This window comes from Mytilus trossulus, chromosome 11 (genome assembly GCF_036588685.1).
Source record: "Mytilus trossulus isolate FHL-02 chromosome 11, PNRI_Mtr1.1.1.hap1, whole genome shotgun sequence".
Taxonomy (NCBI): domain Eukaryota; kingdom Metazoa; phylum Mollusca; class Bivalvia; order Mytilida; family Mytilidae; genus Mytilus; species Mytilus trossulus.
This window is the reverse complement of record NC_086383.1, coordinates 45,449,796-45,475,719: the sequence shown is the minus strand read 5'-3', so window position 1 is coordinate 45,475,719 and position 25,924 is coordinate 45,449,796. Positions and strand designations below refer to the sequence as shown.

The 25,924-nt window shown below is 30.2% G+C and overlaps 1 protein-coding gene across 3 annotated transcripts; it reads left to right on the top strand.

Moving 5' to 3' along the window:
- The first annotated feature begins 323 nt into the window (after positions 1-323).
- LOC134691180 (dolichyl-diphosphooligosaccharide--protein glycosyltransferase subunit 2-like) lies at positions 324-25,808 on the top strand. Of its 3 annotated transcripts, none has more exons than XM_063551501.1 (21): positions 324-406; positions 2,216-2,409; positions 3,014-3,109; positions 3,465-3,573; positions 4,809-4,872; positions 6,386-6,500; positions 7,010-7,099; positions 7,865-7,972; positions 8,314-8,382; positions 10,627-10,748; positions 11,423-11,540; positions 12,953-13,044; positions 13,986-14,100; positions 14,411-14,500; positions 17,323-17,427; positions 18,229-18,309; positions 18,656-18,751; positions 21,872-21,947; positions 22,452-22,581; positions 23,212-23,256; positions 25,642-25,808. In XM_063551501.1, exons 1-21 carry the CDS (start codon positions 397-399, stop codon positions 25,658-25,660), a joined length of 1,944 nt encoding a protein of 647 aa, XP_063407571.1. In that variant the 5' UTR covers positions 324-396; the 3' UTR covers positions 25,661-25,808. The 3 variants fall into 3 exon arrangements, with proteins under 3 accessions (XP_063407571.1, XP_063407570.1, XP_063407573.1); XM_063551500.1 differs by lacking the exon at positions 23,212-23,256 and adding an exon at positions 22,980-23,039; XM_063551503.1 differs by lacking the exon at positions 23,212-23,256.
- Positions 25,809-25,924: the final 116 nt, after the last annotated feature.

Here is a 25,924-nt window from a genome sequence, read left to right as displayed (position 1 = left end):
GACAAGCGAACATCCTTAATAAACCCTTTATGACGTTACAAATTAATCAATTACACTTTTATGACGATCTTCACAAAATGACAAAATACAAGAGAAATAGTAACATTTTCATTTTTGTATAATCAAATTAAATATTTGAATGGTTTATAATCACATGCTTTGGTCAATCGCTTATGCACCATTTTTTATATCATTTATTTTTATTAATTGGTCTCGCTCGCTCTCCTCCACTTCTTGTGAAACGCCCCTTTATTGAAAGGAAAAACTTGAAATACAAATATTATTATACCTTATTTAAAGCGTTTATGAGCACATGATTTTTCACTTTATGTCTTTAGACTTTTCCACTTTTCCAATGTAAAGTCCTTGTATTTCCGAAAGATAACGCCATTGACGATGGCAAAGGGTTAGTAAGCCGGTTTTGAAATTTTATCACGATCAATGACATTAATGCCTTTCACATGATACGTATTGCAAAGTTTAATGTTGAGGCTCTTCATATGCATCAACAGAACAAATTTCAGATGCTGTCATAAGATGAAAATATATGTTGTTTTATCGCCTTTAGAAATGCTTTGCCACGTGTATTGTTTGGATTGGAAATCGCCTTATCTTTATTTTACACGTCTTTTTATTTGATGAATATTTAATTCTACACATGCCAACACTATTCGACGATTTCTCTTTTATGCATGACCTCAAATAAGTGTGTTGCATTTGTAAATTCACTGTTAGTGTTACAAAATGTGTACGGTGCAGTCCGGTGTATCCGCGCACCTAAGACTTATGACTTCACTTCATTCAACTGATAAAACCAATAATTGGATAATATTGTGTAAACACATTCATAATATACTTTTATTTAATAGAAGCATCTGTTTGTATGGTTTCACCCCAAAGATTTTGTGTAATGTGTGACCAAAATTAGGGAAACCCCGGTGATTTCGCGCATGCCTTCCAAAAATAGATTATTTTGAATAAAGAAAAGATTTTTGGAAACGAAATATAGCTAAATTTGAATCAAGAACACTGCAAAGGATGCAGAGCAAAAATTATTTCAATCTGATATAAATTTGACTTAAATAAAACAAATTTTATCTGATGATGTAATTTTTTTAAAGGAAATTGGCCAAATATTGTAAATCACGGGATTGCAGTTATTATTTAACTCTTGAACTCACGATTTTATTCTTTTTTATCCCTTCGGAATGCTAAAACAATAACAAGAACCATTTTACTTGTGTTACTGTGTTGATATGACGAAATCACCTAATGCGCGGTATCACCGGCCGCGCGGACACTGGGGACTCCACTGTAAAACTATTCTGGACAGGAAACAGGGTCTATACATGTAGAACTGTAGTGATGCATTTAGAATTAGATATGTAGACAAATTCACCTCAATTATTAATTATTGATGAGACAAATATTGTGATTTTGGGATCCAGGGATTTTTTTTTTTTTAATTTCGGAATGTATGGATTTGAATTTCTTCAATTCTGGACCTCAGCTGGATTTCATGTTTTTAACCTCAAGATTTTTGGATCAGGCACCCTCCTAATCAAGAACCTTGATTGCAAAGTTGTGAACATGATGAAAGACATTAACATTGTAGCTTTCTAAAAAAAAAGTTGCTAAGACAGGGCTTTGAACCAATCAAATTAAAGTCAAGAAATTTTACGGTCGCCATCATCAGCTGATTGGCCATTATGACAAAAGAGTGTCAGGTGCAGGAAATGCTTACCCTTCTGTAGCATCTGATTTACTCCAGGTTTTTAGTTGAGTTCGTGTTGTTTCTTAATTATTTATATTTATAACTGTTGATGTAAATGTCCTTTAGTTTTGTGAGTCTTTGTTTACTCCTTGGTTTTGATTGTTATTGTCTTAACAGTAACTTCAAAGTCAAAACATCTATTAAGTTCTATAAAAAGTGTAATCCTAAAAGGAAAGACTAAACTCCAGATTAGGCCAAGGTCATTAATGCCTTTACATGAACCTGTCGTCCACTATATTACCAGTAGATTTTTAATACTTGTATTAGATATTTATAAGTAATACAACCTCAATATATATGAATCATTTATCACTTGAAAAATGAAGGTGTATGCATACACAAGAAATTGTTTGTTTTTTCAGACTTCTAAACTTTGTTTTCTCTACTAAGTAAGTAGATTATCAGTAGATTTTTTACCTATAAAATGAATTTCTTTTCAAGTAACTTCTGTGGTATGGCTGTTCGCTGCTGTGGTTGTTGGTCAGGCTCTAACACCATCAACATTCCTGACTACAATAGACAAGGCCAGATTGAAATCAGTGTTTGAGGCAGCTTTCCCAGTGAATGATGTTATTAATGCACATTATTCAATTTTGGGCTTAAAGATGATGAATATTCCAGTTCCAAATTCACAGGTAAATGGAAGGGAAAAAGATAATACTACAAATGTGGGTTTTTTCAAGGCATACATGCATTTAAACTATTTTGACCTGAGCGTCACTGATGAGTCTTATTGTAGCATGTGTAGACGAAACACTTGTCTGGCATATAAAAATTATAAGCCCGGTACCTTTGATAACTAAATAGTAAGCTATTGTTCCTCAAGGTAAATGTAAATAAGAAAACAGACTCAATTGTAAGGTTCTATTAATGATTATAATTAAGTAATGCAGTAATAATGCTTTTTTAAGCAGTAAGCAGAACAAGACTTATATTTATGAAATTATAAATTTTAAATGATAGTTTGAACAAAGGGGCGAAGATATTAAGGAAGCAATCAAAAACCAAAAGGCAAATAGTAAAACACCATGGCTCTGAATCAATCAATAAACTGACAAGGGCCGATAGTCTACTATCTAATTGTGAATACATGAATGGGAAACAATTAGTTTTTTTTTCTGTTGTTTAAAGAGTGATTCCTGATGCAAATGGTTAGAGGAATTGATAAACATTTATTTCTCTTTGATATAAACAGTGCACAGAAAATTTGTTTCTTAGAAATTGATTTTTATTTTCCAGGAAGCCTGTAAGAAAGTGACATCTTTAGTGGATGCCAAGAGTGTGTCCTCTTTATATCATGCCTCCGGGGCAGCCAAAGCATTAGGCAGCTGTAAGGTTGGTATCTTATAAAAGATCATGGCAACTTCTAACTATACAAGTTTTTCAATTTATAATACCACTTTTTCTGTTTTCATGGATCAGAAGATTCAAAGGATAAAGTATGCAGAAAAATGAAAATGATGTTGTACTTCTTCAAATTGTAAAAATAATTAAATGAAATATAATCAATTAATTTAGGACAAATTGCATGTAAATACGTAGATAATAATGCCAGTGTAAGAAGAACTCAAAGAGTCATTATTCATGTTTAGAATAATTTTATTTTTTACTTGAAATATCCTACAGTTTGGTAAATGAATTTGATGATATAACTAAAGTGAAAATTACGTTTGATTTTGTCTATTTCCAGGTCAATGCTGCTAATGCTCAGGCCTTTTTATCAGAGTCAATCAAAGACACAGCTAGTGTAGCAGACATATTCTCTGCTTTCTTTGCTTTAAAAAATCTGGGATTGTCTGGTAAGATATTAATAATTATTATATTTCAGTGAGACATATTTTTTTTTTAATAAATGCCATGTGTTAATTATAATTTACATAAAATATGCATTCAATTGATTTCCAGTTAGTAGTAAAACATGTTACTTTGTGAAATCAATGTACTGTATATTTAAAGTATAGAAAACATTTTTTTATCAATAGTACTTTTAAACATTTGGAAATTAAAGTTGTTAGAATTGAATGAAAGCATAATGCATTTCCCGATTTTATAATTTCAATTTTATGTTTGGAATCTTATGTAAGAAGATCATTTCATCTTCTTCTATGCATTTGTTAAGCTTTACTGTGAAAGTACTTTAATTCGTGGGTATCAATTTTCGTGGTTTTAGCAAAATTTACATGTTCGTGGGTTTTTAAATTCGTGGATTTTAGTTTTCTTGAGAAAAAAAAAATGAAAAATTTAGAAAAGAAGGTTACAAATAGTCTGGATTGAAGGAAATTGCAAAGTAAACATTGACTGTGTAAATCGTAGTGATAACACTAATCAACCCATGATAAAGTGATCAACGGACTAAAGACCATCAAAGGTGTAAATGAGGCCATAAACATGTCACCTTAAGAAAACAGTAACATAAACAAATGCCATAAACGTAAATTGAATTGTCAAATAATTCTTATCAAAATCAAGCCCAGCATGAAATTATTATTTCCCATATGTACGAGAACAGTGATGATATAAAATGAACACTTTATCAAACTAGCAATACAATACCGGAAATCTGATCAAAATATTTTTTTTGAGAATTTAAAGATCAAAAGTTGTACATTTTAGGTTATTAAAGATTAAATGGGTATAATCTTGCATGCAGTTGTAGTTCTGTTACTGCCATTAAAGTATTCTCAGATTTGACGTCATTCAATATATTCTCTAGATCATATCAGTATTCAAACCTTCCGATGGGGATCTGTCCGTGTCTTGATTTGGAAAATGGTTGTTTTATTTCGTTGGACACTTAAATTCGTGGATAAGGTCATCCACGAAAACCACGAAAATTGGTACCCCACGAACAAAAGTACTTTCACAGTATATGAAAATTATAAAAAGATAAGCAATGATTCTTAAATATTAACATGCAAACAGTGCTTTTTGAAAACTAAGAATTCTAGTGGTTTCATCATCATTATAACTTGTATGGTTCTTACTTAGAAATCCATTATAATGTTTTGTAATGTTACACTTTATTTTTTCACAGTTGACAATACCAAAGTTTCTAAAGCATTAGCAGAAGCTTTGAAGAAAGATGACTCTCCACTGAGGTAAGGCCAGGATTTTTTAATTTGTTGGTTTACGGATCCGCCGACCCGATTTTGCCGATTTCCAAAATAAAAATAAAATCGAATTTTCAGGCTTTTTTTTTATTCTCGCCGACCCTAACAAATGCATTATCCCTGAAAAATAATTAAAATATCCTTTTTTATAAAATGAAATGCATTAATCACTAACAGAAGTGATGACACTTTCTTTTGTGAAAAATGAAACTTTCAGTTTACGTTTCTAAAAATAGACAAATCAATTATTAATGACCTTGAAATGTCGTTTGCGCAAATAATTTTGCGGAACGAAACCTGTGTTTAAAACCAATTAAACAATAAGTTTGTTTCCCTTATTTGTCATCAGTCTGTAAGATGCATGTTCTCATATAAATAGACTTGTCCAAATGTGGACAGGTGGTAATTCAAGACATCAAGTTAAAATACTGAATTTTAACAAATCATTTGATATTTTAAAGATAATAAAAAAAATATCGTCCATTTGGATAAAAAAACGGGAATGCATGACAACAGATTATTTAACCTGATATTCTCGTTTTTCCAGTGGACGAGTCTATTACGTTTTTGACACGTGTGTTGAAACTTATTTTTTCGTACGACGTTTTAACTTTTTTTTTCTTTATCAGTTTTCACCAAGTTTTGATTAAAAGCTAAGTCAAATAACTGACGTGAATCAGTTTTTCTTGTTTGTGAAATGACGATTTAATTTCGTCTTTGTCAGTGTACCCCCTTTTTTACGGGAAATTATTAGACGATGTCATGCGATGTTTACAGCTGAGCAATTATATTTCATCAAACTAAAATTTAAGAACGATGAAAAAATAGTATGACAAACAAATTAGAAAGGTGAAATATATTTTTATTTTGCATATCAGTTTTCTGTCTTGAAAGATCTTTTTTTTTCTTTTTTTTTTTCCAACCGACCGACCCGACTTTTTTATGGAGAAAATCCGTAAACCAACAAATTAAAAAACCGTGGCCTAAGAAAGGCAAACAAGGCAAATAATAAAATTATGAAATTTATTGTAAATTAAATGTCACTAATCGTCCAATCACACACACAAAAATGACTTTTTTTTTTAAAGGGAACTGAATAACACAAAAACCTTTATCTTAAGTCCAAGGTTTTAATATTGGCTGTTTCACTGTTGTAAATAAATATTTCAAAACAAAAAACTGATTTAGAGATAACAAATTACATGTATATATGTTTGAATTATTTGAGTAACATATTTCATTAAAGGTTTTTAAAGTTAAGTCAAAACTAACAAGTATTATCTTCACTTCACTATGACTGCTCAGTAAATATGAAAGAAAAATAGAAATAAATTATAATTTTTCCTAAATTTAATAACTTTTGAGAGGTAATTTTTATATGGAAAAAGGGGACATGAATTAACTTATGATGTGTTTGTATCTTCCTATATGAAACTGAATTCTTTCAGTGATAATTTGTAAAGAACTTGTCAGAGTAATAACATGCTAATTCTTGTTTCAGTTATGGATATGCTTTCCTGGTGTCAGCAGAAGTTGGTGGAGACGTCAAGAAAATGTTTGACAGCATAGAAGATATAGTTGCTCAAGCAGATGAAGTAGATGAAAAATATTTACAGGTAAGAGCTGCTGGGGAAAAGTTGAATGATCAAAACACAAAATCACAAAATCTAAACAGAATATTGGTCAATCAGGGACGGAATTTCTGTGACTGATTAATAAAAAAAAAATGTGAAAATAATTAAAGTATAGATTCAGCAAAAAACATTAGAATAACAAGATGTGGTTCAACAACTCCCCACTAAAGATCAAATAACATGGAAAGTAACAACTATAGATCACTGTACTAGCTTCAACAATGAGAAAAATCCATAGTAAGCTATAACAGGACCCAAAATATTAAATGAAAAACTAAAAGCTTGATTTATGAATAAAACAATTAATGAAAATTTTATTCAGCAACAAACAACATATTTTCAATGTTAATCATTGTTTTTTGGCAATTTTAGATGTAATAATTTGAATTTGATCCTAACAAATTACGAAATATCGAGGAAAAATTAAGTTTATCAATACATGTAATAGTTCTAATTGATTTGTTAATGTAAATAATATGTTTATTATTCAGTTTGAAGGAGGACTGTATGCTACTGCCCTTGTGATAGATGCTGCTTATAAATTGTCTGAAACAGCTAAAAAGGCACCCACAATACCTGAGGTAAGTAAAATAATATTACTGTGGAATCATTTATTATCGTGGGTATCAAATTTCGTGGATTGCTAAAAAGTTGCATCTTCATGGATATTTGATTTAATGGTTTTGCCAATCTCTGCATACAAAACCTATTGAAAATATGTTATTTGTGGAAGATTATAACTCATGGTTCACCTGTACCAAAGAAACCCACGAAAATTGGTATCCAATGCATATTAATGAATCCACAGTAGATCTATTGACTGTTCATGGCAAGTTCAACAATTAAATATTTTTTGGAAATATCCACTGGTTTTTCACTGTCCAAAGATTTTAATTATATTATTGCACTGTCATGCTCTGATGGAAATGCCTCACTGTTTCATGGAAATGTGGTCACATTGAATGAGGGAGATTGTGGGTTAGAACCCTGGCCTGGTCAAGTGAAAACGTGAAAATCAGTATTTACTGCTTCTATCAACTTGCCACATGTTGGAAATCAGAGCAAAGACTGTCTATCTGAAATAAATAATATATTCTGATGTTTTGACATGTTTTTATGTAGATTTTTATTTTACAAACCAGAACATCAGGTTTCTACTAGTATCAGTCACATTAATATGATTTTGTCTTGATAGTTGATTATGCATTTAATTTGCTAACATTACACATCTATCCTTAGTTAACAATTTAAAAGGACTACATTAAAGTGTAAATGTAATAATTCTATCACTTCAATATGTATATTGTTTCTGTTCATCCAATCATTTGAATTCATTTATATTTCAGGAAAAAGTATTGAAATTTGCCAATTATTTCCTTAGTCGTAAACATGTTCACCAGACAAGATCAGCATACCATCTTCTATCTGTTGTCAAAACTCTTACTGAAAACAAGGTAAGTTTTACACTAAAAAAAAATTTCTATAACAATAACCCTTATAAAAAACCAAGATAATTTAATGGTCAGAAAAAACCCACATTCAATTCTAGTATTACCAGGGTCGGTACTTTCATGTAGGTACTGACTAAATAAAGTGCTAGAACATTAAAAATCTATTGTTTATAAATCCTGTGAAATGCAATTAAAATTCTAGTACTTTATAGAAAATTTGAAATAAGTGTTTATTTATTAAATTATTGATACTGTATTATATTTTCATGAAAAAAGTTTCCAAAGATTTTCAGTAGCATTGTCTGGCATTAGCCAATTTTTATTTGTTTGTTTGATATTTTCAGTACCATATTCCAGTTGCTGTGACATTAGCCAGTTCAGTAGCAGTCAGTCAGTCCATGTCAACTGTACAGGTAAACTCAAATATAAGGGTTTAAATCATACATATTAGGAGGTACAGTCGATTCCACTTAATTGCATACCGCTTAATAGCATAATTCGGTTAATTGCATACTTTTCTCCTGCACAAAACCATTTCCCATTCACCTAATGTTAAATTGTCCGGTTATATGCATAGCCTTACAAGTGGCATTTCGGTTTATTGCATAGAAAATAATCGCCAGCTAGATATGCTCAGTTAAAACTGACGAGATTTTTGACCGGAAACGGCAATTTGGTAAGTATATTTTTCTTGAATGCATCATAATTTTCATTATTATTTCACATTTACTTGTGTGTTATTCAAATAAAGTTTTAAAACAGTATCTTTCGTGTTAATATGATTATAGAAAAGGCCTTGATGTGTACACAGGTAAAGTTTCCCATATTCTATTTTAAGCCTCGAGGTCATAAAAATGTCAATCAGCTGATTGTTGTAAAAACACAACCATTCTATGATCTTCTATTTCAAAAGGTGTTAATTATTGATTGGATTTCAAACATTGTTCATAGATTATATTTTGGGTGAATTTTTAAAACATTAACGCCTGCTAATTATCGATCATTATCCAATGTGTAATTTCGTAATTCAGCTTGGGTGATCTACATTTATGTTAAATATTACAGGGCATTTATATATGGTTGAAGAATTTTATACATCAATCTTTCCTTTTTAATATTTTTCTAAAAGAAAATTAACTTCTGATTATTATATTTTCTCACTTTCAACACTCGTGTCCAGCAAATAACCCGTGCATGGCCCCATCACCTGTTAACTGCTTTGCATAAACGAAACTATCGGTGTTAAAGTAACAGTGTAACATCACTGTGTAATTGGTAAATACTGCATATCAAAGGCAGTTCATTGCACAATTATTGTTTACAATGATTATAAACTGTGTAGTATTGTTAAACAGTTTATTTTAAACAAAGCGTAACAATTTAATTTGTACATCCGGGTCATAGAAACAAATCTATTTTTAGAAAATTTTATTTTCGTATCTCAGGTAAAGGAAAAGTCGGTACATAAATAAACTAAAACAAAATGTGTTTATAAACTTTATTGAAAGAATACACAATGAAATAAAATGTATGACAGTAGACAAATAACTTTTATTAGAATAAATAAGCATTCATTATGTTGTAAGTGGACTATGGACGTACATCTTTCTTCTTTGCTGATCTGCACTATCGATGTTATTTGACTCCGTAATTTGTCATTTCGGATATAAGCATACTCCGCTTTATTGCATAATTTCGTCTGACAAATAGGCTATGCAAATAACCGGAATGTACTGTACTTGCAAGGAAAAATGTATGGGTAGATTGCCTTATTCAAAGGTATAGAATGAATGAATTTTTTAAATGATATTAGGAGACCCACAGGCTCACCTGTCAACACTCAATATAAAAAGAAGATGTGGTATGATTGCCAATGAAACAACTCCACAAAAGACCAAAATGACACAAACATTAACAATTATAGGTCACCGTAAGGCCTTCCACAATGAGCAAAGCCCATACCGCATATAGTCAGCGGTATATTTTTCAAACGTATTCATAAATCTACAGTATCAGACTTTCTCCACTGAATGTTAAATTTTCAGGTTCAAATCAGTGGTGACTTCAGAAAAAATCCTGTGGGCTTGGAATGTTTACTGATTTTACCACAGTGGCCCTTAAGTTTATGCATAATATTTTACCAAGAGCCATGAGTCCAATTAGAATTTATGATCATGCATTCAGCACAACAAAATGGAAATTTCTTTGGAGGTGTTGCATTCTGAAGTTGACATAGTTTGGAAAAAAGTTTTTTTTTTTTTTTTTTTTTAACCCATTCCTTTCACTTGTGTACAGTTTATTGTTGTACATTGAGCTACAAGAATGGGTATATAAATTCTAGTATTACCAGGGTTTGTATCTTCATGTAGGTACTGACTAAATAAAATGCTAGAACATGAAAATATAAACTTACTGAATGAATTAACAATTCAATGTTAAATTGTCATGTATTGTACTGAATAAATAATACACTTGAATATATGACATGTATGCATAAATCTGACATTCTGAAATTTTAAAGCCTATCTTTATTTAATTCTCTTATGTTGTTCAAGTGTTACATACAAAACTTTACAAGTGTTTGAAAATTTTTTTTGGAAGTTACTAATTCTGTTAAAGTTTCTTTTTTTATCATGATGATATTTTATTGTTGACAGGTACGTGTATCCAACTTGATGGGAGCCCCTCTAGGACCTTTGACTGTAGTAGCAGACAGTGCCAAGCACTTGCGAGATGATGCCATAGTACTCAGCAAGAAACCATTCAGTGCCAAAGATGAGTAAGTTGCTGCATCAGGTGGTCTACGTAAAAAAAGATTTTGTTGAAAGGAGGAAAATAATGAAAAATAGGTTTATAACCAACAGTCTATTGACCATGGCCATAAACAAATGATTGCCCAAATTCTTATATTTCTTCAAATGAAAAGGATAGAATCTGAATATTTTTGTGTTTGTTTAGCTTTATTTGAAAAGGTTTGTGAAGAATAACCTGCCTTTGCAAGCAAAACTTGACATGCTGATTAGGCTGTTACTTCATATAACTTCTACTAAATATTCAATTTCCACTATAGAATATCATGTAGATCTAATCAGAGATGTTGAATCATAAATATAATCTGTTTTTTCCCTTTTGAGATGACACAAACCCATACCTTTCACTGCTGTACAGTTTGTTATTGTACATTCAGCTACAAGAATGGGTATATTAATTTTAGTATTACCAGGGTTGGTATCTTCATGTAGGTACTGACTAAATAAAGTGCTAGAACATAAAAATAAACTTTACTGAATAATATTAGACATCCAATATTGATTGTCATGTATAGTAGAATTGCATAAAAAATCAATCATATTTTTTTTTGTTGAAGCAATGTAAGATTTCAGAAATGCTGATGCAAACTTTGGATTTCATTTTAAGAAAAGTAGTTGAACATTTATTTGTGTCTTATTGTAGGTCTTTATATGAGATTAATTTTATGGAATCCAAGCCAGCTCCAGGCTTCTATAGGTTGACAATCAGTGCTACACCAAAGAAGGCAGACAAAAGATTCTTAGGCACATCTGGAGCTTTTGTAAGTAATAACAGTATATTTTGCTTGTCCATATCTTTCATATATTTTTTATATATAAACATGAAGATATTGTTAAACTTTTCAAATATAAAAAAGATTGCCTGGTTTGTAGTACATGGCAGTCATATAAACAGTTTACGAATGTTGTTTTTGCTCCTAAGTTTTATTGAGATGAGACAAATCCATTCCTTTCACTGGTGTACACTTTATTTTTGTACATTCAGCTACAAGAATGGGTATATTAATTCTAGTATTACCAGGGTTGGTACCTTCATCTAGGTACTGACTAAATAAAGTGCTAGAACAAGAAGATAACATTTTGAAGTTACTTGCATGTTTCTGAAGAATCTTATTTTTACCCCCTATCAATCGTAGAACTTTCTCCAAAACACAACCAGCTCCGGAAACTTATATTGTATAACATGCATCTTTTCTTGTACAGTCCATAACAAAGGTCCCTTATATCTTTTGTTGAGTAAATAATATAAGTATTACATGACTACTGAAAAAATATATGAAAACAATACGTTATATATAAAAAGTGCAGTATAAAAAAGGTTTTAAGTGACACAGAAACAAAAAAAATAATTTCATTAGAACTTTGAAGATGTACATTTTCATTTATGGAAACTTCAATATCAGGAGAACTGAAATCATCTTTGCACAAAGATGCACTCATCGAGCAATTTAACTAAAAAATGAATGCAATGAGAGAATCGCAAATCCATTCCTTTCACTGGTGTACACTTTATTTTTGTACATTCAGCTACAAGAATGGGTATATTAATTCTAGTATTACCAGGGTTGGTACCTTCATCTAGGTACTGACTAAATAAAGTGCTAGAACAAGAAGATAACATTTTGAAGTTACTTGCATGTTTCTGAAGAATCTTATTTTTACCCCCTATCAATCGTAGAACTTTCTCCAAAACACAACCAGCTCCGGAAACTTATATTGTATAACATGCATCTTTTCTTGTACAGTCCATAACAAAGGTCCCTTATATCTTTTGTTGAGTAAATAATATAAGTATTACATGACTACTGAAAAAATATATGAAAACAATACGTTATATATAAAAAGTGCAGTATAAAAAAGGTTTTAAGTGACACAGAAACAAAAAAAATAATTTCATTAGAACTTTGAAGATGTACATTTTCATTTATGGAAACTTCAATATCAGGAGAACTGAAATCATCTTTGCACAAAGATGCACTCATCGAGCAATTTAACTAAAAAATGAATGCAATGAGAGAATCGCAAACTATTGTGAATTCAAGCACAAATCATCACCCTTTCTGTAAAGTTTTAAATCTTTAACCTACAAATTCAAATGGTTTTGAGCTTTATTTTTTTGTAAGATTTCTGACAAATTACATTCAGAGATTGATATGTACAACCTTATTTACAGGTTGAGGTGAAAGTGACAACACAGGTGTCGATTGAGAATGTAGAGATTGGTATCGCTGATAAAGACCAAACTACAGCTTCAAGGACCACTAAGTATGTATACTGTTCAAATAGATTGTTTTCATACTGTTTTAAAGACCAGATTGGTGATAATTTTTTTATCAATTAGTTTAGTGGTAGGTTAGTTAAAAATTCTTATTTTAACTAGAATTGCAATATTCATTGGATCTGACATTCATTTGGCTTTATAGAAATTATAAGACTTGAGGTTTTCTTTTGTCACTTTAAAAGTAAGAGTGTTGGAAATAATTTGCCTTAACATTATATGTATCGTAAAAATAGAAAAATAAAATATTTTTTGATGCCAAACATTGTAAACAAATCTGATATCATTCTACTGCATTCAGTTTACTAAAAAGTTGTATAATGTATTGGCCCTGTGCATATAGAGCTGGCTTAGTAAAGTGAATGTGATTGTTATGCATTGGAAAATGTGTAAGTGTCAATGTCTGACCATTCTACCCTGTATAGTATTATTGATGTTTTGTTAGGTTTGTTTAACATCTAAACAAACTATCTTCCAAATATTGATGATAATCACATCTTTTGATGATGTGATCATGATAAATTGGGTAGGAAAATTGTTTTTATATAAACTCTAGGTAAATTAAATTTTAGAAGGTATCCTAAATTTCTTTTACCTGCAATTAAAAAAAGGTGTTTATATATTTATTGTATTTTTATGCCAGGGAATGTTCAATAAATGATTTGATAATTTATTAATATTTTTTTTGTTGGATTTTGATTTGTGATGTAACTTTTTTGGCCAAAAATGTAAAATTCTGGAATTAAGGGGGAAATAACTCTTTGGTGCTTTAAAAAGATTGCAATACAAAACCTGAAGGTTTTTTTTCTCATCAAATGTAAACCTTATGTCAGCATGACTCAATGAGTTTGAATTTCAAGGAATTGCTTAAATAGGAAACAATTGCCAAGATTCCATAAATTTTAAAGATTGGTTCATTTATTCCTAGGTTGCAATATCCAAAGAAGGCAGCAAACACCTTTGAAGCAGACAGTCATCAGAAAATCATCATGAAATTTCAGCTGAAGGATAAAAGCAGCAGTAAATCAGTTTCAGCTCACCAGGTACAGAAAAAAAAGAAAATTATCATTCAAAATATATGTACGCAACAAATTCAACTTGTAATTGGTGAAAAGTTAATAAGAATTCCATTTCAATTTCAAAATTCTTTATGGAATATACTTCTGCACCAACAGACTGCAGTTTCATTTACTCAAACTGATATCACTTAGTCAAATTTTATCTTCTCAGAAGTTTAGCATTTATGAAAGGAAATGTTTAGAATTTGTTGTGTGAATGTTCTTCATAACCTATTATATTTAACAACACAGATCTAAGACAATGATTATAAATGCGGTATGGTTTTACTTGCAGACATTTGTGAAGCTCACCAATCAGAATACAAACCAAGAAATTATATTTGTTGCCCAAACAGAATCATCAGGAGGATACAAATTTGATCTGGTATGTATAGATTTTTAGCAAATATATATTGTGTTGCCTTTTTTAATTTTCTAAAGATGACAAAAGATTGTTAGGCACATCTAGAGCTTATGAAGATATTAACATATTTAAATATCAGTAGTACATTTAAAGATTATCATTGATCATCTCAACGAGATTTATTTTCTCACTTGAGCCTGGATGGCAAAGCAAGAAAGGCAATTAATTTGAGATGACCAATGGTAATCTGTTTATCGCTATTTTACCTACGACGTTTTCAATTTCATGTCAATTTCTTTAACAACGCCACAGGTCTCCTTAGTTAGCGATAATATTCCATCTCGCGAGTAGCATGATATGATAAATTATCAGAAAAAAATATAAAAGGAAAAATGCACAAAATAGCGATAAAACAGTTTATTGGTGTTGTTTTTGTTCCTAATTGTTTCAATGAGATGACAAAAAAACCCATACCTTTCACTGCTGTACACTGTCTTATTGTACATTCAGCTACATTGATGGGTATATTCATTCTAGTATTACCAGGGTTGGTACCTTCGTGTAGGTTCTGACTAAATAAAGTGCTAGAACAGGAATATAACATTTTGATGTTTCTTGCATGTTTTTGAAGGTCCTTTTTAGCTCACCTGTCCCGAAGGGCCAAGTGAGCTTATGCCATCACTTGGCGTCCGTCGTCTTTCGTTGTCTATCGTCGTAAACTATTTCAAGAATCTTCTCCTCTAAAACTACTAGGCTAAATACTTCCAAACTTTAAATGAATGTTCCTGAGGGTATCTTGTTCATAAATTGTATCCGAAGTTTTGATCTATCAACAAACATGGTTGCCATTGCTGAAAATAGAACATAGGGGTCAAATGCAGTTTTTGGCCTATATCTCAAAAACGAAAGCATTTAGAGCAAATCTGACAAGGGGTAAAAATGTTCATTAAGTCAAGATCTATCAGCCCTGAAATTTTCAGATGAATCAAACAACCCATTGTTGGGTTGCTGCCACTTAATTGGTAATTTTAAGGAAATTTTGCAGTTTTTGGTCATTATCTTGAATATTATTATAGATAAAGATAAACTGTAAACAACAAAAATTATCAGCAAAGTAAGATCTACAAATAAGTTAATATGATTAAAATTGTCAATTGACCTCTTAAGGGGTTATTGTCCTTTAATGACAATTTTTCACAATTTGTTCATAATATTTGCTAACTTTAAAAAATCTTCTCCCAGGGGCGTAGCTAGAAAGAAACGATGTGCAAGCACATACCGCCAAAAAAATTTGGGACCCTTTTATGCAGGAAAAAGGTTTTTTTTCGGTTTTCGGTCATAGGACAATTGAAAGAGGAGCTACATGTAGATAGGACTTATAAACAATTTATGAATGTAAAACTATTCATAACGCTTCTGAATAAAGTTAATCATGATTAATTGAAAACATAAACTACACATTTTTCTCATACAGAATTTACTCAAAATTGTCCAAAATCTGCTCTTCGGGTCTAGGCAGAAACGAGCTTCTCTATTTATTTGTCAATTTTCACACTGAAATCTCGTTGAACATGTAGTAATGCTAGCGATGATAACCTGTCATTGTTCATTGTTGATCGTACATTAGATTTCAACAGACGTAGTACACTGATAGATCACCACGATAGCACTCGCGAGATGTTATAAACCAGTGTACGTGTTTGCCATCAAGCGACCTCCCAATTGAATTCGTTGAATTAGGTCATGGTCTACCTGTCCTGAAATTTTCAGCCGAATTGGGTAACTGTTTTTTCAGGTATAATGCCCTGAATTGATGATTTTAAAGAAATTTTGCAGTTTTTGGTTATTATCTTGAATATTATTATAGATACAGAAAAACTGTTAATAGCAAAAATGTAAGGCAAAGTAAGATCTACAAGTAAGTCAATTTGACCAAAATTGTCAATTGACCCCTTAAGGAGTTATTGCCCTTTAAAGACTTTTTTCACAATTTGTTAATCATGTTAACTTACTTTAAAAAATCTTTTCCTTTGAAACTGCTGTATCAATTTCAGCCAAACTTAGGCTAATTGAGTTTCAGAGTATCTTGTATAAATTTTATATTTTATTTCCTTGTATGTCAAGAAACATAGCTCCTATGGCAAAAATAGAACACAGGAGAAAATGATTTTTTTGTTTGCTTTTGAAGAAAATAGGACGATTCAAAGAACATTTAAATAAATTGAAAAGCCAAAATAATCATTGATGAGATTTAACCAAAAAAATTAAGGTGAGCGATTCAGGCTCTTGAGAGCCTCTTGTTTTATATTTCATAATTACTAGTTGTATTTCATAATAAATACTAGCTGTGTTTATTATAATTTCCCCTGAAGAATGATTAATTGTAGTTTCTTATTTTAGTGAAACAATATCTTTGATATTATCCAAGTAAACTTATGTTGATGAATATTACAAAATTGTACAGAGAAAGTTTTAAAATGTACAGGAAATTGTGATGCTACATTGTGTAGTCTGTGGCAGAGGGCTTAATTTTATGGTATAGATTTAAGAGTTTGATGTTACTATAGAATGTACTTTTATGAAAAAATTTTGTGTGGTGATAATTTAAGAAAGATTTTAGAATATGATCTTATTAAAATTTTAAGCACAACAGGGTTATTAAGCAGCTCTTATTCTCTTTGTTTCTGGATATCCAATTACAGTCCAATTGAATACAAAAAGAAGCAAATGTATGGATTTTTATGAAACGCTCACATGTAAATTAACTATAAGAAATTATGGCTTGCTATACACATATGTTTAATCAGTTAGACACCATAGAATTATATTTACCTTTTTTGTAGGATGTTGGAGCTAATGCTAAGGAGTTTGGTCAGTTGTCTGGTAAATATGGTATGGAATTAATTGTTGGAGATGCTGTCATTGAAAATCCATTCTCCTGGTCATTGGTAAGTACCTGTAGAGCAGTAATGTTAACCATTTCACATTAAATTTCATTATGTTTTGACGGGACATTCACTTAAAATTGAGATTACTTCCAGAAGAAATCTCTGTAAAATAAAATAGACAATACAAAGTTAGGAATCATTTTAAAAATCACAACTTCACATTTATGACGAATAACAGGAAATGTGCTGGTATTTGTCAATGACACAGCAAACAAGTATGACCACATGCCAGTGGGTCTCTTGTTCATTAAACAAATATTGTGCTAAAAACTCAATATTCAGTTTTTTGGTTGGTTAGATTTTGAATTTGATGAAGATAAGTGTACATCAATTTATGTCTGCAAGGCCTGAAGAGTATCATCAAGTTTTCAAATATAAACAGGTTCCTGTGTAAGATGTCAAACTCTAAATTATCCTAAATTTGTTAAAAAAAAAAGTTGTAAATGAATTAAACAGAGACAATTAAGATCTGTCATCTACATAACTGTACAAAGAAGACTTGTGATATCTATCATTATCAATATTGTAATATATACAACTATCCAATGGTAGCCTAAAAAAATATTTCCTAATGATAAAAGTTCAATGTTAACTCAAATTGTTTTGTAAAATAGATGAAATCTGAGATCATACTAAGGAAACTATATAGGAAAACTAGATTCCATTTTTTTCGAAGTGAAGACAGTGATTCAACAACATATTTCTAACAGTAGCTCAATGCTTCATTTAGGGAAATGATACATTGGTATAATTTGTTAAAATAAGAAATTTATTTGATTGACATTATATTAATGATTTTAGGCTGATGTAGAACTTAATTTCGCTGATGCACCAACACCAAAGACAAAAGAAAGCCAATATGCAAAGAAACCAGAAATTAAGGTATTCTATATTTCAACTGTTTGAATAGTCTAATGTTCTTGTAAAATTATTTGTTTTATACTGAAAAATTATTTTTGCAATATTAATTCTTTTTCAGATGTTGTTATGTATAAACTTATGCAAACTGTGCTGAGATATCTTATGATCCTGATATATATTTTCATTATGGCATCTTTCTATAGAGGCAACCAAAAATCTGTGATAGAGGATTACAAATATTTCTCATAAATATACCTAAAGACAGTTTAAAAAACTACATTAGCTGACATTTTGTTTAATTACATCAGGCTTCATGGAGAAATTGTGTACGTTTCAAATATAACCTAATTTTTAACCTTCTTTACAGCACATGTTTCGTGAACCAGAGAAGAGACCACCAGCAGTTGTTTCCACTGTGTTTACTGCTTTAGTTTTGTTACCTTTGGCAATCCTCTTCATCTGTGTAAGTGAATACAACAATCTAGATGATACTTTTGTATAGGAATTTTATGTAACCTCTCATGACTTTTTTCTCTATTATCAAAAGAAAAAATGAAAGTTAGCCCTGTAGAGTTCCTCCATTTCTCTAGTAATAAAAAAGAATATTGACTGTAGATTCAAAAATTGTTGCATGCATTTATATCCTCAAAATATTTTATGCTATAGGCTTTCCAGACTCTTGGGCTTGAGTTTGTCATTTGTATGAATTAGGTATCGTATATGATAACAAAAAAGATGTTTTATGTGTATATTCTCCAGTACTCCTGTAGAGTTCAGTGTTCCATCATTGAATTTCATTCACTGTACTGGTATAGTAAAATGTCAGCTCCTTAATTGTCTAGTTATATCTATGTATACTAGCAAGGGGCTGACAAACAGTTTGTTTCTATTCATGTAGATCATTCATTGAAGTAGTTAGGATGTTGTTTTGAACACCGGTTTTGAATAGACTTATGCTAACTAAGCTGAAAAAATCATTACTTAAAGATTTTGGGTTCAAATTATATTGTAGTTAAAATATTTATTTAAAGACTAAAGGTTGTGATTGGTGCTGGATGTACACTTTCTTGAGTTTAAAATTTCTAAAAATTTGACCGTCTCATAAGCATTTTTATTATGACTCAAAAATACCTAAACACCAAAATGTGTTTCAGAGGCTTTTTAATCCCTCATCCCCACCTTCCTATTTTTTTCCACCAACCACATGAACTAGAAGCCTTTTTTCCCCCTTTACAACCAGACTACAGTTTGACTATTTCTTGTAAAACTTTTACTTAATAAAAGAACATCATGCATTTAAATTTTGTTATGAGGATTTTATGATATCTCCTTTTGTTGTGAAATGGTCATAATAGATATAGGAAGATGTGGTATGAGTGTCAATGAGACAACTCTCAATCCAAATAACAATTTATAAAGCACATGTCAGGTGGAAATAGTTAGATATTAGATTATCAATATGCAGGCTTAAGCTAACATGTTTAAATCTTAAGTTTAACTATCAAACAGATTAATATGGTACATCAAGTCAAAACAGAAGTACCCATTTTCTGCTGTTTGTTTTCGAGATGTCTGATTTAAATCCTCAAAATGTTTTATTCTATAGGCTTTCCAGAATCATAGCATTTGAATTTACTAGATTTTATGTATTCATTTGATAAAAAAACAAAGATGTTTTATCTGTATTTTCTCCAGTACTCCTGTCGAGTTCATTGTTCCATCATTGAGTTTCATTCACTGTACTGGCATAACAAAATGTCAGCTCCTTAATTGTCTAGTGTCATCAGTGTATACTAGCTAGGTGCTGACACACAGTATGTTTATATTCATTTAGATCATTCATTTAAGTAGTTAGGATGTTGTTATGCATATACTTGTGCTCATTCTGCTTAAAATATCTTGACTTAAATGAATGTATTAGGTTCAAATCATATTGCAGTATATAATATTTATATAGAGATAAAAGATTGTAATTGTTTCTGGACTTCCAAATTTCTAAGATTTAATATTTTCAAAAGATTTGACTGTTTCAAAACATTTAAAAAACTAAAAAAAACCTGAACACCAAAATTTGTTGCAGATGCTTATAACCCCACCCCACCTTCCTATTTTTTTCCACCATCCACATGAAGCATTATTATACACCTTTACAACCAAAGTACAGTTTGACTTTTTCTTGTAAAACTTTTACTTAAATAAATGAACATCATGCGTTTAAATTTTGATATGACATGTATGAGGATATTATGATATCTCCTTTTGTTGTGAATTGGGTACAACATTTCAGCTGAAGATAGTTAAATGTTAAATTGTCAACATGCGGGCTTTAAATATCAAAAACAAATAAATATAGTACCTGAAGACGAAATAGAAATCACATTATCTTCTGTTTGTTTTGTCAGATTTTAAATCCTCAAAATGTGTTATGCTAAACACTTTTCAGACTCATAAGCTAGAATGTGCCACATGGAAACATGTAACATTTGTATGAATTAGATATCATGTATTCATTTGATAAAATAACCCAGATGTTTAATCTGTATTTTCTCCAGTACTCCTGTCGAGTTCAGTGTTCCATCATTGAATTTCATTCACTGTACTGGTATAGTAAAATGTCAGCTCCTTAATTGTCTAGTCTCATCAATGTTTACTAGCGAGGGGCTGACAAACAGTTTGTTACTTTGTATTTAGATCTTTCCTTGAAGTTGTTAGAAAGTTATGAATAAACCTATGCTTACTGTGCTAAAATATCTTTACTTAATAGAATATATTGGATTCAAATTATATTACAGTCATGATATTTATATGTAGATGAAAGGTTGTAATTGTTTCTGGATTTCCAAATTCCTGAGATTAAATTTTCTAAAGATTTGACTTAACATATTCATTGATGTCTCAAAAATAACTGAACATCAAAATTAGTTTGTCAATGAAACAACTCTCCATCCAAATAACAATTTATAAAAGTAAACCATTATAGGTCAATGTACGGCCTTCAACACGGAGCCTTGGCTCACACCGAACAACAAGCTATAAAGGGCCCAAAAATTACTAGTGTAAAACCATTCAAACGGGAAAACCAATAGTCTAATGTATTCATTTAAATAAAAAGGATGTTTAATCTGTATTTTATCCAGTACTCCTGTCGAGTTCAGTGTTCTTTCATTGAGTTTCATTCACTGTACTGGTATAGTAAAATGTCAGCTCCTCAATTGTCTAGTCTCATCAATGTATACTAGCTAGGTTCTGACAAACAGTTTGTTTCTATCATTTAAATCTATCCTTGAAGCAGTTAGGATGTTGCTATGAAAAAGCTAATGTGAACTTGCGCTGAAATATCTCAATATGAATGAATGTATCATATAGCAGTAATAGATGAAAAGTAAGGATGGTTTCTGAATGTGCAAATTCCTAGGTTAAAATTTCTAAAACATTTTCTGCTTCATATGCATATGCATAGCCAACCATGTAGCTTTATTATTTACCTTTAAGTTAAGTTTGGCTATATTTTTTGTAAAACTTTTACTTTATAAATGAATAACATGTTTAATTATTTGTTAACCTGCTTTATTGTATATTACAGTGGATGAAGATTGGAGCCAACATTTCCAATTTCCCCATGTCACTCAGTGCAGTAGGATTCCATGTTTGTCTAGCAGGTAAGTGGATTAGTATAAACTATAAAGATAAGGAGGTGTGGTATGATTGACAATGAGACAACTATTAATAGACCAAAGATCATAGAACATGGAATTAGATGATAACAGGTTATGAGCAGCCCAAAATTGTTCCAAATTCTCACTATGAGGCTAATTATTATTACAAACAAGAAAAAAGTGGGACCAAAATTTTGGTAGGCTTCAAGATGCTGCTGGTCTTATTTCAACATTTACAAGTGAATTTTATGTAATGGGTTATATACCTTAGAATAGTATTTTTATCTTATTAGAGTCGATGTATTTACTTGGTGTTTTATATGAAAAAAAATATTTAAGCCATTCAAAATCATCCATAATCTTTTCTATCAATAAATATTCTATTTTAGAATTTTTGCTTAAATGAATACCACTTTTATTATAGTTATCAAAGGTAACAGGATTATAATTTAGTACGCCACAGGATCACATGATCCCTAAATGTGTTATTGTTTTGTATATTTTCAGGAATCTTTGGCCTCTACTACTTATACTTCACTTGTCTTAACATGTTTGATACAGTACGATACTTAGGACTACTAGCAATACCCACATTTTTATTTGGAAATCGATTACTCAGTTCTATAGCAGCAAAACGGTAGGTACTTAACATTATCTTTATGTATTTCTAACATATAAATCATAGGACATAACATTATCTTTATGTATTTCTAACATATAAATCATAGGACATGGTATTAAATTAATTTCTTCCCACTACATAAATTTAAACTAAAAACTCTAAAATCACATCCCTTTGTACACAAAACAATAGAAATAATTATGTGTTGTTTAAAATTTATATGCTTTGTTGATGTCACAAGCTACAAATTACAGATCATACATTCTGATGAAATATCAGATCTTATCCTGTTTGTTTCTTTGTCTAATTAATCTTTATAATGTCTTAATTTTTATTAAAGAAATGTCCTTCTTTTTTGGGAATGGCAAAGGTTTTTTTTCGTTTTTTCTGTAAATTCAATGTGATTTTCCTAGGAAACAAGAGATGATGAAATCTGCTCAAGTGAGAGTACAGAAAGATCAACATAATATAAGGTCTTGTAAATAAATGGACTTTAAACTGTTTGCTAATCACAACATTACTGACTGCCTGTTATATCACGTTCTTGCTTTGTAATTTTCCTTTTGAAACCTACAGAATTTTGTTGAAAGTATCTTACAAAAAACCTTTAAAAATTATTGCTTACTTTTATTTTACTAATTTCAGCTTATCAATAATAAATCAAGTAATTCATACAACAATTAAATCAAGGTTTGGGTCATTTTTCAGTTCAATTTTGATTTTGTTTTATTAAAGTATAACTTTATGTTTTTTCATAATATCATTATTCAAGATAGTTGCTTGTGTTTTTTCTCTGTTGTTTTGCATGTTTTGATAAAGTATATTTAATACTTTTATAATTCTGCTTCAATTTATTGATAGTTATAAGCAGACTTTTTAAACAAATGAGAATTTTCAATTTTAAATTGAGGGCTCTTGTCATTATCAATACTTACCTGGAGACTAGTATAACTACTGTGACTGGTTTCCGGTCATTTCAACACTTCCATGGAGACCAGTATAACTTCTGTGACTGGTTTTCCTTCCATGATGTTGTAAATAAAATATCTGGATTCTACAGTCGCTGATAGAAACAGCATTTCTGTAAAGTTTAGAAACAAAAACAAACACTTACACACGAATAAATTTTGATACACATTGAATATAGAAAGGATGAAATTCACATTTGTAATAAAGTTGCACCCAATCCAAGAGTGTTTTATTTTTGAAAAGAAATTCACTAATGAGGGTTCATTCATAAGTAATAGAGTGAAGGTGGGAAGATCTTCCTTTTGTAGGAGATGGGGACACACTTAATAAGTGATATACAATTTGATGAATTCTTGTTTCAGTCAGAGAGCATCATGACAAATTTAATCATGTTTATTTTTTTGTACAACTTGATGCTAATAAAATGTGAACTTTCATTATTTCTTTTTAATTTAATGACAAAAAGCTTTTGAAATAATCTGAGAATTCTGTTTTAACTTCTCATAAATAATAATATAATCATTGATAATAAAATCAATTGTTAGACATCCACCATGCATATTTTACTAATTTCAGTTTATTAAGGATAAATGATAATAATTCAAATTTCAAATCAAGGTTATTATCATTTTCAGTTGATCATTTTATACTTTAAAATCATGATTGAAGTATTGATTATTCAAGTTTATGGCTTATGGTTTTTAAATTGAACGAATCTTATATTTTTAGTGATAGTTTATCTTCTTATCAACACTTCCATGGAGACCAGTATAACAACAATGACTGGTTTTCCTTCCATGATGTTGTACATTAAATATCTGGATTTTACAGTTGCTGATAGAAACAGCATTTTCTGTAAAGTTGAGAAACAAAAACAAACACTCACACAGGAATAAATGTTAATACACTTTAATTATAAAAAAGGGATAAAATGCGTACTTGTGCATTGAGAGTTTACAAAAGGATTTGATGGATTTCTTGTTGTTACTATTAGAGAAAAAATTGACAAATTTAAATATTTTTCTATTTGTACAATTTGATTCCCCAAAAATGTTACCAACCATTATCTATTTTACTTTATTTTTATATCAGAGATAAAAAGTCCATAACATAAGCTCAGAAATCTGTGTTTAACTTAAGTTTCCAATTTTATAATTTATTATATAACAAATTCATTTGTTGGACATCTACCTTTCAAAAAATTGAGAAAAGATTGCTCAGTTAATTTTACTTATTTAATGGTTTCTCCTCTGATGGTATTCAGTTATAAGGCTTTCAAAACCAAGAAAAAAACTCCTACTATAACAACAGTGACTGGTTTCTAGTCTTATCAACACTTCCATGGAGACCAGTTACAATCCAATGACTGATTTTCCTTCCATGATGTTGTACATTAACTATCTGGATTTTACAGTCGCTGGTAGAAACAGCATCTTCTGTAAAGTTTAGAAACATTGAGAATTTACAATAAAATTTGACGGATTTCTTGTATTTTATTTTTATGAGATAAAATATATATAAATAAATGCATTTGTTTGATATCGACCTTGCAAAAAATTGAGAAAAAAATATTGTTCAGTTAATTTTAGCTATTTGATGGTTTCTCCTCTGATGGTTTTTAATTATAAGGCTTTCAAAATCAAGAAATAAAACTCTTACTATAACTAAAGTGACTGGTTTCTAGTCCTTATCAACACTTCCATGGAGACCAGTATAACAACAATGACTGGTTTTCCTTCCATGATGTTGTACATTAAATATCTGAATTTTACAGTTGCTGGTAGAAACAGCATTTTCTGTAAAGTTTAGAAACATGAATATAATTTACTTTCAAATAAAGGTCAATAATTAAGACATTTTTAGGGAGGAGAGAAGCTATTCCTTTTGTTTTGAGGAGAGGGATGTAAATTTTTTTTTAGACTTTTTGATGCCCCCCAAAAAATGTACAACAAAAATTTTTCCCTTTGATTTGTTGTAACATTTTGATGATCTACGTTGACTTCTGATCTAATTTTTGTTGTTATAAATTATAATTTACAAAAACTTATTGATATTGACAATACCTAATGATTTGTTAGTAATGACACATTTGTTTTTGTTTTTCAGGAAAGGAGAAAAGCAGTAGCAGAGAAGAAAGTTAGAGACTTATTTTAAATTTTCATTAGAGACTTTCCATTTTTGTCATTGTTATTTTATAATGTTGTCTCTATTTATGTTTTGTAAGACTTATCTTATCAAAGAAGATGTATTTCTATTAAAAAATCTCTAATGTTTGTTGTTTTTAGTGAATTATCCTTTTTATAAGTACCATTGTCATGATTGTTTTTGTTAAATTTTGATGATTTTTGTTGAGCCTTCGACTTTAGTTGAAAAAGCGAGACTAAGCGAT

What these genes read in the sequence shown, in the direction of transcription:
- LOC134691180 (XM_063551500.1), top strand. An exon ending in AAACTCTTACTGAAAACAAG is followed by an intron (nt 7,973 to 8,313) that starts GTAAGTTTTACA and finishes TGATATTTTCAG; the next exon opens with TACCATATTCCAGTTGCTGT. An exon ending in ACAGCTTCAAGGACCACTAA is followed by an intron (nt 13,045 to 13,985) that starts GTATGTATACTG and finishes ATTTATTCCTAG; the next exon opens with GTTGCAATATCCAAAGAAGG.